A 16,475-nucleotide genomic window follows, 5' to 3' on the forward strand; every position below is an offset into this window, starting at 1 on the left:
CCGGCCAAACTGATCAATTGGGGAAGAAGGGCCTTGGTCAAGGAGGTGACCAAGAACCTGATGGACACTCTAACATAGCTTTAGAGTTCCTCTGTGGAGATGGGAGAACCTTCTAGAAGGACAACCATCTCTGCAGCACTCCACCAATCAGGCCTTTATGGTAGAGTGGCCAGATGGAAGCCACTACTCAGTAAAAGGCACATGACAGCCCGCTTGGAGTATGACAAAAGGCACCTAAAGGACTCTCAGACCATGAGAAACAAGATTCTCTGGTCTGATGAAACCAAGATTGAACTCTTTGGCCTGAATGCAAAGCGTCACGTCTGGAGGAAACCGGCAGCATCATGCTGTGGGGATGTTTTTCAGCGGCAGGGACTGGGAGACTAGTCAGGATTGAGTACAGAGAGATCCTTGATGAAAACCTGCTCCAGAGCGCTCAGGACCTCAGACTGGGGCAAAGATTCACCTTCCAACAGGACAACGACCCTAAGCACACAGCCAAGACAACGCAGGTGTGGCTTCGGGACAAGTCTCTGAATGTCCTTGAGTGGCCCAGCCAGAGCCCGGACTTGAACCTGATCCAACATCTCTGGAAAGACCTGAAAATAGCTGTGCAGCGACGCTCCCCATCCAATCTGACAGAGCTTGAGAGGATCTGCAGAGAAGAATGGGAGAAACTCCCCAAATATAGGTGTGCCAAGCTTGTAGCATCATACCAAAGAAGACTCGAGGCTGTAATCGCTGCCAAAGGTGCAACAACAAAGTACTGAGTAAAGGGTCTGAATACTTATGTAAATGTGATATTTCCGTTTTTTCTTTTGTATAAATTTGCAAAAATGTCTAAAAACCTGTTTTTGCTTTGTCATTATGGGGTATTGTGTGTAGATTGAGGGGGGGAAAACAATTTAATCAATTTTAGAATAAGGCTGTAAAGTAACAAAATGTGGAAAAAGTCAAGGGGTCTGAATACTTTCCGAATGCACTGTACATGGGATCAGAGACCAGAAGCCTTCCATTGTCAATACCACTGATAATAATGGTTCCTTGCATCACACAACGCAATTTTCAGTTACCTTGTTGGCCCATGGTGTTACAGACCATTTTTAGGGGGGAGGTGGGGGAAAGTGACTTGAGCTTTCGGGCAAGTAGAAAATCAGTCCTAATTGTCCAAAGGACAAGTGGCTAAAAAAGTGAATGTCAAGCCATGTAGACCGTTTTAAAACTAGCTGCAATAAAAAGTCAAAAAAATCTTTACAATAAAAAGAATAAGGGGACCGCTAAAAGCAAGATGGAGATGTGAAAATTAGATGCGCATTAAGATATATTAGTCCTAGTATTACTGTAGCATAGGCTATGCTGCAGCAAATGTACCTGTCACAAGAAAAAAAGTTACCAGCTGATGAGATGATACATGCATTGCGAACTGTGAGATGAGATGCGCTGTCTGTCCCCACCCTGAGCGTTGCTGATTGATCATGCAGATAGCAGAGCAGAGAAGGCCGTAGAGAAGACAGATTTAATATAATTGAACAGTTCAATTTCACGTCATGCTGTTCATAGAAATTATTTATCTCTCAGTTATTTATCCTGTGAAGCGGAAGTGGGTGTTCTCTAACTCTCGGTAAACCGGTTCCCGCTATTAAACCCTAGTCCCAGGGCTCTATTAAATAATTAACTCATTACCATTAGTGAGAGGGAGATTCTTCCCTCGTTCCCTGTAATATAGAGGGAGAGAGAGAGAGCAGCCTCCTCACCCAGCTGGCTCTGTGGAGATATCCGCTCCCCTCCTCCTCCTCTCATTCCTCCCTCCATCCACCCCCTCCACCTCCTCCTCTACTCTGCTACACTATGGGCCTGTTGGTTTCACTCCAGCCCCTGTTCGCCTTCTGTGGTTACTGAGGCTTCCGCTGCCAGACTCACTCAACAGTGGAGGCTGAACGAATCTTTTAAGAGTCCCTGGCAGTTTCTCACACACACACTAATCCAGTGTGAAAAAGGGGTCATTGTGCCACACGGTAGTATGTGGGGTTGGCTGGAGGTTATGCTCAGAGACTGTATTACTGTTTTTAAATGCCTGTTAAACCAATCATTCCTCTCCATTGTCCGCCCACACACGCAGTAGGGTTGGGCAGTATCCAGATTTTCATACCATTATACAGTTTTTCTACCATACCGGGGTATACGGTATTCCTGAATGTGCACTATTTCAATTATACTTTTTAGGGAGGGGGTAATCATTTTTTGGGGATGCACAAAACAATTTAGGCAACAGGGATCTTGATCCAGGAGTGGATTGATGTCTCTGCGGTAACCAAGAAGCTTGATCTTGACATCTAGCTAGCAAGTTAGCAAACCAAATGCATATCTGGAGCCCTGAGCTGGATATAATTTATTTGACACATCTTAGATTTCTTATAGTTATACACACACCCCAGCAGCCCCCACGAGGTGGGGGTGCAGCCAACCCCCAAACGGTATCGATAATCATACCGTCGGTATTTTGAAATACTCGGGTATATGGTATATCGCCCAAGCCTAACACGCAGTCACACACACAAATCCTCCTGGCAGCCCAGTCACATTCATACAGACACTACTGCTGCTACAGTTCCTTGTAGTTTCAACTGATGGCTTCATCATACAGGATTTACATTGGGAATGAAAATCCCCTGACACACACCACTACATGGCTCATCTCTCACAAGCCTGGGTATTGTGTTTCATGTCAGTGTGTTTGATGCCCGTGTACACACACACGCACACACGCACCCTTGTATTTCTTTGTCTTTATGCACACTCACAGGATTCTACACACTCATGCACACTGACACACTGACACTCCAACACACACATAGCATGCACACACATTTATACTGACTCTACACACACGCACACGCACACGCACTCAAATACAATCTTAATTTACGCTGCTGCTACTCTGAGATTAACAGGCTTTAATCCGCAAAATACAGGTTTATGCAGAAATGCGTCAAACACACTACAGGGCACAAAACAGGCGCACTGGAAAATACAAGGCACACGGGAAAATACTCCCGTCGATACACAATACACGAGCTCCACCGAGCTTCACAAACCTCTACAATAAACAATCACCCACACAGATAAGGAAACAGAGGGAACACTTATACCATGACTAATGAGGGAATAAGGACCAGGTGTGTGTGATTGAAGACAAGACAAATGGAGTGATGATAAATGGATCGGCAGTAGCTAGTAAGCCGGTGACGCCGAACGCCGAAACCTGCCCGAACAAGGAGGGGAGAAAGCCTCGGCGGAAGTCGTGACAATAGGGCCAGAGCAGGCTTGCACATTTTCAGTAACTTTTCTTAAATTCCCTTGTTTTCCAGAAATCCTAGTTGGATTATTATTACCCACTTATTCCGGGAATACTCCAATCTGGATTTCTGGAAAGTTACTGGAATTTTGCAACCTTAGGCCAAAAAGAGTGTGTGTGTTCAGCCCTAGCCGAACACACACACTCTCTCTGGCCCTATGTGGAAAGAACCCTGGGGCTGGCCAGGAGTGTGCCTGACTAAAATAAGACCCTAGCAGGACCTGGGCATGGGAGGGGAGGGTGGGGTGGACAAAGTGTCCATTGAGGCTGAGTTTAGGTCAGGTCTGCCCGTTTTGGTACAACCAACCTCAAAGAAGACAAAAACATAGGTATGCAGTATGCACTGGTCCTGGATCAGCATTCCCCTCCCTAAACCTTCAAATTAATAATTGGAGTGCAAATAAAACAACTTGCCCTGGAGTCAAACAAAAGACCTATACATCCTAAAGGGTGATGTGCTGTCTCACCTCTTTTTCCTTTCAACAGATCCTCAGGTATACAGGCTACATGGAAATGAAATCAACTGGCTCTCAAAGTGTCTCTAGACAGGACTAAGACAAATCAACATGACAAAGCCTAACACATTGTCACGATCGTCTGAAGAAGCGGACCAATACGCAGCGCGTGGAGTGAACATGATGACTTTATTTAATAAAGCAACCACGAAAAAACAACAAATGACGATAGTGAAGTCCTCTGTAACACTGACAGAAACATGGAACACGTAACATAGAACAATGGAACAATAACCCACAATGCCCACAAGAAAACATACAGAATAAATATGGCTCCCAATCAGAGATAACGAGCCGACAGCTGACACTCGTTACCTCCGATTGGGAGTCAATGACCAAACCTAGAAACACACACAACAGAACTACCAACATAGAAAATACCCAAAACCCAACAAAACACAATACACCCTGGCTCAAATACAAAAGTCCCGGAGCCAGAGTGTTACAGTACCCCCCCCTAAAGGTGCGCACTCCGGGCGCACCAGCATACAGTCTCGGGGAGGGTCTGGGTGGGCGTCTGTCCACGGTGGCGGTTCTGGCCCTGGTCGTGGTCCCCACCCCACCTTAGTCACCACCCGCTTCCCTAGCCTCCTCCACATGACCACCCTCCAACTTACTCCACCTGGATTTAGGGGCAGCACCGGGCTAAGGGACAGCACCTGGCTAAGGGGCGGATCCTGGCTGGCTGGCTCTGGCGGATCCTGGCTGGACGGCTCATGGCAGGCTGAAGGATCTGGCTGCTCATGGCTGGCTGACGGATCTGGCTGCTCATGGCTGGCTGACGGATCTGGCTGCTCATGGCTGGCCGACGGATCTGGCTGCTCATGGCTGGCCGACGGATCTGGCTGCTCATGGCTGGCCGACGGATCTGGCTGCTCATGGCTGGCGGAAGGCTCTGGCTGATCCTGTCTGGCGGAAGGCTCTGGCTGATCCTGTCTGGCAGAAGGCTCTGGCTGATCCTGTCTGGCAGAAGGCTCTGGCTGATCCTGTCTGGCAGAAGGCTCTGGCTGATCCTGTCTGGCGGAAGGCTCTGGCTGATCCTGTCTGGCAGAAGGCTCTGGCTGATCCTGTCTGGCAGAAGGCTCTGGCTGATCCTGTCTGGCAGAAGGCTCTGGCTGATCCTGTCTGGCGGAAGGCTCTAGCGGCTCTGGTCTGGCGGACGGCTCTGATGGCTCATGGCAGACGGGCGGCTTTGCAGGCTTTAGGCAGACGGGCAGTTCAGGCGGCGTTGGGCAGACGGACAGTTCAGGCCCCGTTGGGCAGACGGCAGACTCTGGCCGTCTGAGGCGCACCGTAGGCCTGGTGCGTGGTGCCGGAACTGGAGGTACCGGGCTGAGGACACGCATCTCAGGGCTAGTGCGGGGAGAAGCAACAGGGCATGCTGGACCCTGGGGACGCACATAAGGCCTAGTGCGGAGAGCAGGAACAGGCCGGGCTGGGCTGGCGACGCGCACCGTATCTCTGGTGCGAGAGGCCGGAACTGGAGGTACCGGGCTGAGGAAGCGCACCGTATCCCTGGTGCGTGGAGTAGGAACAGGCCGGGCTGGGCTGGCGACGCGCACCGTATCCCTGGTGCGAGTGGCCGGAACAGGCCAGGCCGGGCTGGCGAAGCGCACCGTATCCCTGGTGCGAGTGGCCGGAACAGGCCGGGCTGGGCTGGGCTGGCGACGCGCACCGTAGGCTTCGTATGAGGCTCAGGAACAGGCCGGGCTGGGCTGGCGACGCGCACCGTACACTTAGTGCGAGGAGCCGGAACAGGCCGTACCGTACTGGGGACACACACTACTGGCTGTACCTCGGGATTAGGAACGGGCCGGACCGGACTGGTTACACACCCCAGTACCTCTCGCCGTGCCTCTACACCTTCCTTCCCTGCCTTTCCCAGTCGCCCCCTTAACCTGGTAGCCTCCTGAATCCGTCCCTTCTCTGCCTCCGTCAGCCCCCTTAACCTGGTAGCCTTCTGAATCTGCCTTGTGGCAGCCTCCTGCTGCTCAGTCGCCCAAGCCATGTGCCCCCCCCAAAAAACTTTTTGGGGTTGCCTCTCGTCCTTCCGACGATGGCCCTGCCGATGCCGTTGCTCCTCTCGCCGTCGCCTCTCCACCGTCTCGTTCCATGGTCGGCGATCCATACCATCCAGGATCTCCTCCCAAGTCCAGGACCCTTTACCGTCCAACAGTTCCATCCATGTCCAGACCCTTTGCTCCTGGACGCGCTGCTTGGTCCCTTTAAGGTGGGTTTTTCTGTCACGATCGTCTGAAGAAGCGGACCAATACGCAGCGCGTGGAGTGAACATGATGACTTTATTTAATAAAGCAACCACGAAAAAACAACAAATGACGATAGTGAAGTCCTCTGTAACACTGACAGAAACATGGAACACGTAACATAGAACAATGGAACAATAACCCACAATGCCCACAAGAAAACATACAGAATAAATATGGCTCCCAATCAGAGATAACGAGCCGACAGCTGACACTCGTTACCTCCGATTGGGAGTCAATGACCAAACCTAGAAACACACACAACAGAACTACCAACATAGAAAATACCCAAAACCCAACAAAACACAATACACCCTGGCTCAAATACAAAAGTCCCGGAGCCAGAGTGTTACACACATAAGGCTAACACATAGAATAAATGGCAATAAGATGGTTAATATACTGGTAATAAACATGTTAAATAATGAGAAAGATTGCCTAAACGATTCCACCCAATATGTAGGTTTTACCAGCTTATCCCCGACCCATGTGAAATAGGTCATAGAGATAATGATATGAAGCTTAAGAGGCCATCGGTACACCAAAGAGGATCAATTGAATTGGACAAACCCAACATAGGCTGCCTCAAATAATCCCTAAATTTGAGCAGCCCTCTTTCTCACCCTTTAAAACCCACCTACTTATGGCCAAGATTATGAGCACTCTCTATCTCGTCTGAACTCTTCCATCCGCTTTCAGCTTTAAATTCTTCTTTCAGACTTAAGTTTCATGTGGCTATCTCTGTCCCCTCTCTTTTGACAGTGTTTAAGTGAGTGTGTCCCAATTTTTCTGTTCCATATTTCATAAATGTAAGTATTTCCTTTGAGTGTCAATCGCTGTAGCTAGCTGTGGAAGAAAATATCCTTCCATTCTTGGCTAGTGATATTAAGGTCTATTTCAAACTATGCATATAGTACATGAGGAATAGGGTCTGTCAGAAAGCTAACTGAACATAAAGAATCAAATAATCTGTTCAGTGGTACTGCTTTACTGACGCTCCACTGAGAAAGCTCTGTTTCGAATCGTACACATTTTTGCAACGCAGCCCAAGCTTCTCCTGGTTACTTCTCCATTGAATGACGCTTGTATTTGAGAGCACTGAGAGGGAGATGTTTTGTCTTTCCTCTCTCTCTCTCATTCTGTCTTTCTCTCTCCTCTCTCTCTCACTCTAAAGAAGCAGCCATCTTGGATTGACCACCATGAATACAGTTAATCCTGAACAACACCCACTTCAACAGGCCAAAGGGACATGATGGAAGAATTACAATTGTTGTTTACTGCAAAACCATCTACCATGGGAAGAGAGAGATCATGGAGTGGAGGAGAGGAAGAAGAGAGGGAGGAGAGAAGTCCTAGCTAGCAGATGGCCTGAATCATCCACAGAGACAGTACCCTCTCTCTGGAGTCAGAGCAGCCATTAGGAGAAAAGCCTTCTGCTAGAGGAACAATTCACTGTGAACACTCACTCCAGCATTGGGATTGGACAAATAAAAAAGCCCAGCAAGCTACAGTACAAACAAATAGCCCAGCTAGCTACAGTACAAACAAACAGCCCAGCTAGCTACAGTATGAACAAACAGCCCAGCTAGCTACAGTACGAACAAACAGCCCAGCTAGCTACAGTACAAACAAACAGCCCAGCTAGCTACAGTACGAACAAACAGCCCAGCTAGCTACAGTATGAACAAACAGCCCAGCTAGCTACAGTACGAACAAACAGCCCAGCTAGCTACAGTACGAACAAACAGCCCAGCTAGCTACAGTACGAACACACAGCCCAGCTAGCTACAGTACGAACACACAGCCCAGCTAGCTACAGTACGAACAAACAGCCCAGCTAGCTACAGTACGAACAAACAGCCCAGCTAGCTACAGTACGAACAAACAGCCCAGCTAGCTACAGTACGAACAAACAGCCCAGCTAGCTACAGTATGACCAAACAGCCCAGCTAGCTACAGTACGGACAAACAGCCCAGCTAGCTACAGTACGGACAAACAGCCCAGCTAGCTACAGTACGAACACACAGCCCAGCTAGCTACAGTACGAACAAACAGCCCAGCTAGCTACAGTACGAACAAACAGCCCAGCTATCTACAGTACGAACAAACAGCCCAGCTAGCTACAGTACGACCAAACAGCCCAGCTAGCTAAAGTACGAACACACAGCCCAGCTAGCTACAGTACGAACAAACAGCCCAACTAGCTACAGTACGAACACACAGCCCAGCTAGCTACAGTACGAACACACAGCCCAGCTAGCTACAGTACGAACAAACAGCCCAGCTAGCTACAGTATGAACAAACAGCCAAGCTAGCTACAGTACGAACAAACAGCCCAGCTAGCTACAGTACGAACAAACAGCCCAGCTAGCTACAGTACGAACAAACAGCATCCAGCACCTGGTCATGACACATGCATGTACGCTTGGGCACACACACACACACACTGCTGACAGCGCATTAGCCCCAAGATATGTGTGAACGTATGTGTGTGTGTGTGTGTGTGTTTGTTTGTGTAAGTGTGTTTGTTTGTGCGTGCATGTGTATTCTGTTACGCAACGGGAGAGCTAGTCCCATCTGTGCCTCTCTACAGTCCCCTATCCCTGACCAGTGAAGCGAGAAACCCCAAATCAGCCTTGCAATCTGCCTCAGCCGTCCTCATCATCTTCACCATCACCCCCTTCCTCTCCCTCCCCATCATAATCATTACCCTCATAATTTTCCTCCTTGACCTCATCTCATCACTTTCATCACCATCATCATCCTCACTCAGCACGGCTCAACCACTAACAGAAAACATCTCCCATTCTCCGTCCCCGGAAGCTTGATTAAACAGATTCCATACATTTTAAAATCCAGATATTCCCACAAATACATGAGCGCAACTCCCACATCGTCTGTGGCACTGTACAGTTCAGTATTCATACACCTTGTCTTATTCCACATTTTGTTGTGTTACAGCCTGAATTCAAAATTGATACATTTTTTTTTTTTACATAAGTATTCACACCACTGAGTCAATACATGTTAGAATCACCATTGGCAGCAATTACAGCTGTGAGCCTTTCTGGGTAAGTCTCTAAGAGCTTTGCACACCTGGATTGTACAATATTTGTACATTATTATTTTATTGTTCAAGCTCTGTCAAGTTGGTTGTTTATTTTTTAACCTTTATTTAACTAGGCAAGTCAGTTAAGAACAAAATCTTATTTACAATGACGGCCTACACCGGCCAAACCCGGACAACGCTGGGCCAATTGTGCACTGCCCTATGGGACTCCCAATCACGGCCGGTTGTGATACAGCCTGGAATCGAACCACGGGGTCTGTAGTGATGCCTCAAGCACTGAGATGCAGTGCCTTAAACCGCTGCGCCACTCGGGAGCCCTGCGTTGATCATTGCTAGACAGCCACGTTCAAGTCTTGCCATAGATTTTCAAGCCGATTTAAGACAAAATTGTAACTAGGCCACTCAGGAACATTCAAATGTTGTCTTGGTAAGTAACTTCAGTGTATTTTTGGCCTTGTGTTTATGGTTATTGTCCTGTTGAAAGGTGAATTTGTCTCCCAGTGTCTATTGGAAAACAGACTGAACCAGTTTTACCTCTAGGATTCTGTCTGTGCTTAGCTCTATTCCGCTTCTTTTTATCCTAAAAAACACCCTAGTCCTTGCCGATGACAAGCATACCCATAACATGATGAAGCCACAACCATGCTTGAAAATATGAAGAGTGTTACTCAGTGATGTGTTCTGTTGGATTTGCCCCAAACATAACACTTTGTATTCAGGACATAAAGTTAATTTCTTTGCCACATTTTTTGCAGATTTACTTTAGTGCCTTATTGCAAACAGGATGCATGCTTCCTTCTTTTCACTCTGCCATTTAGGTTAGTTTTGTGGAGTAACTACAATATTTTACCATCCTCAGTTTTCTCCTATCACAGCCATTAAACTTTGTAACTCTAAAGTCACCATTGGCCTCATGGTAAAATCCCTGAGTGGTTTCCTTCCTCTCCAGCAACTGAGTTAGGAAGGACACCTGTATCTTTGTAGTGACTGGTTGTATTGACACACCATCCAAAGAGTAATTAATAACGTCACCATGCTCAAAGGGATATTCAATGTCTGCTTTTACATTTTTACCCATCTACCAATAGGTGCCCTTCTTTGCAAGGCATTGGAAAACCTTCCTGGTCTTTGTAGTTGAATCTGTGTTTGAAATTCACTGCTTGACTGAGGGACCTTACATATAATTGTATGTGTGGGGTACAGTGATGAGGTAGTCATTCAAAAATCATGTTAAACACTATTATTACACACAGAGTGAGTCCATGCAACTTATTATGTGACTTGTTAAGCAAATTTACTCCTGAACGTATTTAGGCTTGCCATAACAAAGGGGTTGAATACTTATTGACCCAAGACATTTCAGCTTTTCATTTTTAATTAATTTGTAAAAGTTTCTAAAAACATAATTCCACTTTGACATTAGGGGGTATTGTGTGTAGGCCAGTGACACAACAGCTCAATTTAAACCATTTTAAATTCAGGCTGTAACACAACAAAATGTGTAAAAAGTGAAGGCACTGTAACACCCATTGACGTGTGAAATGTGCTAAAACAAAGAAACCAGACAAGAGTGAGATAATCCCACAGATAGCAGCTGGGAGGGAGTAACAGCGTTAGCCACATGCAAGGCCTATCTATTAATGTGCAGCCTGCCTGCAGACCCAGCCAGCCAGCATAGCATAGCATAGCTCAAAGCCAGAGAAAGGATAGGAGGACTCTGGCCGTTTCCGAAGAATACCCATACTTGCTGGGACTGAGAGACTGGAAAACAGCTTCTATCTCAAGGCCAGTAGCCTGTTAAATAGCCATCAATAGCCGGCCTCCACCCAGTACCCTGCCCTGAACTTAGTCACTGTCACTAGCCGGCTACCACCCGGTTACTCAACCCTGCACCTTAGAGGCTGCTGCCCTATGTACATAGACATGGAACACTGGTCACTTTAACTATCCTACATATTCTTCAGATATACTACATATTCTATCCACATACTGTCCATAATGTCTATACATCCCATCACATACATACATACATACACTACCAGTCAAATGTTTGGACACACCTTCTCATTGAAGGGTTTTTCTTTATTTTTAGTATTTTTTACATTGTAGAATAATAGTGACGACATCAACACTATGAAATAACACATATGGGATCATGTAGTAACCAGAAAAGTGTTAAACAAATCAAAATATATTTTATATTTGAGACACTTCAAATAGCCACCCTTTGCCTTGATGACAGCTTTGCACACTCTTGGCATTCTCTCAACCAGCTTCATGAGGTAGTTACCTGGAATGCATTTCAATTAACAGGTGTGCCTTCTTAAAAGTTAATTTGGGGAATTCCTTTCCTTCTTAATGCGTTTGAGCCAATCAGTTGTGTTGTGACAAGGTAGGTGGGGTACACAGAAGATAGCCCTATTTGGTAAAAGACCAAGTCCATATTATGGCAAGAACAGTTCAAATAAGCAAAGAGAAACAACAGTCCAGCATTACTTTAATCAAGAGGTATGATGAAACTGGCTCTCATGAGGACCGCCACAGGAATGGAAGACCCAAAGTTACCTCAATAGAGTTACCAGCCTCAGAAATTGCAGCCCAAATAAATATACATGCATACATACATACATCCTCCATATATACATACATACATACAAGTTAAATCTTGGTTTCATCAAACCAGATAATCTTGTTTCTCGTGGTCTGAGAGTCCTTTAGGTGCCTTTTGGCAAAATCCAAGCGGGCTGTCATGTGCCTTTTACTGAGGAGTGGCTTCCGTCAGGTCACTCTACCATAAAGGCCTGATTGGTGGAGTGCTGCAGAGGTGGTTGTCCTTCTGGAAGATTATCCTATCTCCACAGAGGAACTCTGGAGCTCTGTCAGAGTGACCATTAAGAAAAAAAAAAAATTCTGTGCCTCCACACAATCCTGTCTCTGAGCTCTACGGACAATTGCTTCGACCTCATGGCTTGGTTTTTGCCCTGACATGCACTGTCAAATGTGAGACCTTATATAGACAGGTGTGAGCCTTTCCAAATCATGTCCAATCAATTGAATTTACCACAGGTGGAGTCCAATCAAGTTGTAGAAACATCTCAAGGATGATCAATGGAAACAGGATGCACCTGAGCTCAATTTCGAGTCTCATAGCAAAGGGTCTGAATACTTATGTAAATAAGGTATTTACGTTTAGTTTTTTTATACATTTGCAGAAATTTGTAAAAACCTGTTTTCGCTTTGTCATTATGGGGTATTGTGTGTAGATTGATGAGGAAAATGTTTTATTTAATCCATTTTAGAATAAGGTTGTAATGTGGGCGGCAGGTAGCTTAGTGGTTAAGAGCGTAGTGCCAGTAACCGAAAGGTCGCTGGTTCTAATCCCTGAGCCAACTAGGTGAAAAATCTGTCGATGTGCCCTTGAGCAAGGCACTTAACCCTAATTTCTCCTGTAAGTCGCTCTGTATAAGAGCGTATGACTAAAATGTGGAAAAAGGGAAGGGGTCTGAATCCTTTCCGAATGCACTGTACTTTGAAAAACGACTAAAATAGTGATTTTGTCAGACAGCATAGGCAGCAGCTCTATAGAGATGAGATGATCAATAAACAAATGTAATAAACTGAAATATTTAATTAAAGTAAAGTTATGTGAATAAATGATGGTTAATAAGCGGTAAATGGGAAGTCACTACCATCATGGGACTTTTATTAATTGTTTTATTCGGTGTTGTTACAGCATTCAACCCACATAATGCATAAACCATTTAATGTAAAATAAATAATAATCGAAATCGAAAACCGTGATTCTTTTTTAGTAATCGAACTGAAACCGAACTGAAACCTCAAAAAGCACTAATCGCTCATAACTAGGACGCGGTGTACGCGAATGGCAGGAATCAACGCAATTGTGTATTACATGACGAATTCTCCGTAGGATGAGCCTAGTATGCTGATACTTGTTGCTTACTGCATTTGTTTTTACTAAACAGTACGTTCTAAATAGTATGTAGTACGATTAGTACACAGTATGCAGTTTAAGTAGGTAGTAGGCAAGCCAGATTTCAGACACAGCCTCTGTGTTTGTGGAGGGGTTTTCATTAAGAGGGTGGCTATGTGCTATTCATCTCTGTCCATCACTCTCAATCTCCACACTGAGGGAATGCACGTCACTGGGTAGCCATCCTACAGGCCTGATTTCAACATTCATCAATGATGTCCCTATAGATGACAATGGGTCAACAGTAATGAAGACTCTGAAATGATGAAGAATACTAGGAGATATTTTTGACTCGCACAATACAGATCATTCCCAATCAAAGGGTGCATCAAAATAGTGCTGATGAGAGAGAGAGAGAGAGAGAGAGAGAGAGAGAGAGAGAGAGAGAGAGAGAGAGAGAGAGAGAGAGAGAGACTGTTTCCTGCCACACCCTAAGTACAAGGGTTAGTGTGCAGCTGCTGCCCCTCTCCTCTGCCTTCCTTTCCTCTCCTCTCCAGCCCCCCCATCAGAGAAGACAGTCTTATCTGCTTCTCTGCACACACACACACACACACACACACAGGGCTCATCCTGGCACAGTAAAGCGCGCCCGCTGCCAATGGCCCGCAGTTCTGTCTGCTCCACCAGGGCGCCAGGGCTGCGGCGGGAGGGCAGGCGCTAAAACGCCACTCACCTCGTCAGCAGAAAGCCCAGGGACACCGGGCCAGAAGGAGCCACATGACAACACTGTAGCTAGCGCCAAGCCTAGCGCCCACGCCTCTAGCTCCAAGCCAAACGGCTAACCACTAACCTGCTCTGTTAGCTGGGCAGTAACTGGGCCTTGAGGCTACAAACAGGTTAAAGATACTGAAGCTGATTGTTTGGGGGAGAGAGGGGGAAAATATAACTTTCTTTGTCTAGGACTCCAGTAAAAGCTTTTCTGGTTGGGTTTCAGAAATAGAAGTGGGCTGAGTCAGAAGCCTCTCTCTGCCTGCTTTCCAATGGCACCCTATTCCCTATATAGTGCACTACTTTTGACTAGCGCCCTATGAGCTCTGGTCAAAAGTAGTGCACTACATAGGGAATAGGGTGCCATTTAGGATACAACTCTGTCTCCCCTGGCTGACTGCGGCTCGCAGACACACACACACCTGCTCTGTGTAGCCCTCTAATACCCCTCACAAAGAACGTACCTGCTCAGAGACAAGGGAGGGAGGAGACAAGAGTGTCAAAATGCACTGAGAGAGGAGAGTGAATGAGGAGGGGAAAATCTGCTTGCACAGACAAAAGAAAACAATGCTGACAATTCATTGTTCAACGATTTTTAGGAGGACCCCATGTCTCACAAGGCTTAGTGGCTCTATGACTGTGTAATGAACAGGCAATGAAGAGAGCACTCAGTGCAGGCACTTAGGCAGGTTTCTATGGGTCGTCTCAGTCAAGAGGTCAAACCTGACATTTTAGCCGAGGAACATGTCAAGTACTAGAAACTACACATGAGAATCAATGGCACCAATGCAAGGACCTGCAGTTGTGAGATTTAAGTAAAATAAAAAATGTGGAAACCGTTGGATTTGATGTAGACGCTCTAAATCCTACCAGTGTGGATGATGAGGCTCTGAGCCCATCCCCCCCTCCTTCCCTACATGGCAGTCAATAAACCCTGCCAGGCAACGGTCAGCGTGCAACAGCCTCTTAAATCTCAAGACAGGAAACGAGCAGCAACTATAGCTAAGATTAGAGAGGGCAGCGGCCACTCACCCAGGTCTCCATGGAAACTGTTGTCATGGGGGGCTCTGCTGGCCGGCGTGGTGTCCGGGTCGAGCGGGGGCCAGATCTGGCCGGTCTTACGGACGCTCACGATGGTGGCTTCGGACATGACCACGTGGCCCTGCTGGCGGTGGGGACGCTTCTGGGACTGTGGCGTGGGGGGGCTGCTGCTGTCAATAGAGTGCTGGGAGTTCTGGGAGTTCTGCGAGGGCGAGCGGCTCTTCTCCCTGAAAGGCCGGCGGTAGGCCGTGGTGGGGCTGGGTGACACGTGGCTGGACTGGCCAGACGAGAAGTCCTCCTCGCTGGACGTTAAGTTCTCATTGGAGCTGCAGTCTGGTGTGTAGCCGCCGCCTCCGCCCCCCACGTCCTCAAAGCTCCCGGGAGAGTAGGAGCGCCGGGGCCAGGTCAGGTGGTGCTCATCTCCAACATGGTCCCTCATGGTGACGCCCCCTTTCCCATCCCCCCCGCCCTCGCCCATCATCACCCCGCCCACGTAGACGCTGGTGTAAGGCTGGAAGTCGGAGGGTTGCCATGGGGGTGGAGGGGGCTGTTTTCCACCGTTGGCCTTGGGGTGGCGTGGGTTGGGGTCCCCATCCTCATACTCAGCATCGTACCCACAGGTGCTCTCGGTAGAGCGCCCCCTGTAGACGGGCCGGGTGCGGAGCTCACCTGCCACAGTGGCCAGGTTGCCTGGCAGGGAGTGTAGGGACCTCTTGCGCTCCATCTGCATGGCTTGGCTGCCAAGGGTGCTGATCTTGTCAGAGACATCTCGGTCGTTGACCCTGACCAGGCCCCTGTCATGGTGGAACTCCATGTTGGTGTAGAAGGGCTGCTGCTGCTGCTGCTTCTCCTGGCTCTTTCCCCCATCCCCGGCAGAGTGAGAGTTGGCCCGCTTGATCCTCTCAAAGTTGGACCTCAGCGCTGCCACCCCCAGCCCCATGCCAAGCTTGTCATTGGGGTCAGATGGTAGGTCCTTGTTTGGGGGTGGGTGTGGGCGGCGAGGGGAGATACCTCCTTTCTGTTTGGAGGGCGAGAGGCCGTCTGTCTCGCAGGGCTCTGCCTGCTGGGGCACCTCGAAGGCAGACTGGAGCTCCAGCCCGTCACCGTGGGAGGCTGACTTCCGGGCTGTAGGGGGTCTCTGTTTGGACCTGGCCTCCCCCACCGGCTGGAACCGGCTCCGCTCCCCCTGTTCCTGTACGTGTGGCTGCTGAGACTCAGCGCCCAGCCCTGCCTGGTCCCCTCCCTCATTCATCTGGGCCTTCCTGAAACCCCAGCGCTGGCGGTCATAGCTCTTCCTCTCCTTGGCCAGCAGTGTCTGCAGGTAGATCATACGGAAGCGCTCCTTGTTCACCTCCATCTCCAGCCGCCGGATGGAAGCTTTGCACTTCTCCAGCTCCTGCTCAATGCCCCCCACCGACCTGAGCTCCATCTTTGGGGGGTCTGACTCGGGGAACTGCGCTTTCCACGCTTCAATAAATCCCACTGGCTCCACCATTGTTGATATTTACTGTATAGCAATACAGACC

The 16,475-nt window shown here is 48.0% G+C and overlaps 1 protein-coding gene across 1 annotated transcript in view; it reads right to left on the reverse strand.

Moving 5' to 3' along the window:
- LOC311100035 (breakpoint cluster region protein-like) overlaps positions 1-16,444 on the reverse strand; it is a gene marked incomplete at its 5' end in the record, with an annotated part of 123,936 nt that extends 107,492 nt beyond the window's left edge. Inside the window, one exon of the mRNA XM_084140773.1 lies at positions 14,941-16,444. Within this exon, the coding sequence (XP_083996899.1) occupies positions 14,941-16,444 (1,504 nt within the window). The remainder of the gene's footprint in view (positions 1-14,940) is intronic.
- Between the last annotated feature and the right edge of the window lie 31 nt (positions 16,445-16,475).

The sequence above is a fragment of the Coregonus lavaretus genome, assembly GCF_964263955.1.
Source record: "Coregonus lavaretus genome assembly, chromosome: 24".
NCBI classification, from domain to species: domain Eukaryota; kingdom Metazoa; phylum Chordata; class Actinopteri; order Salmoniformes; family Salmonidae; genus Coregonus; species Coregonus lavaretus.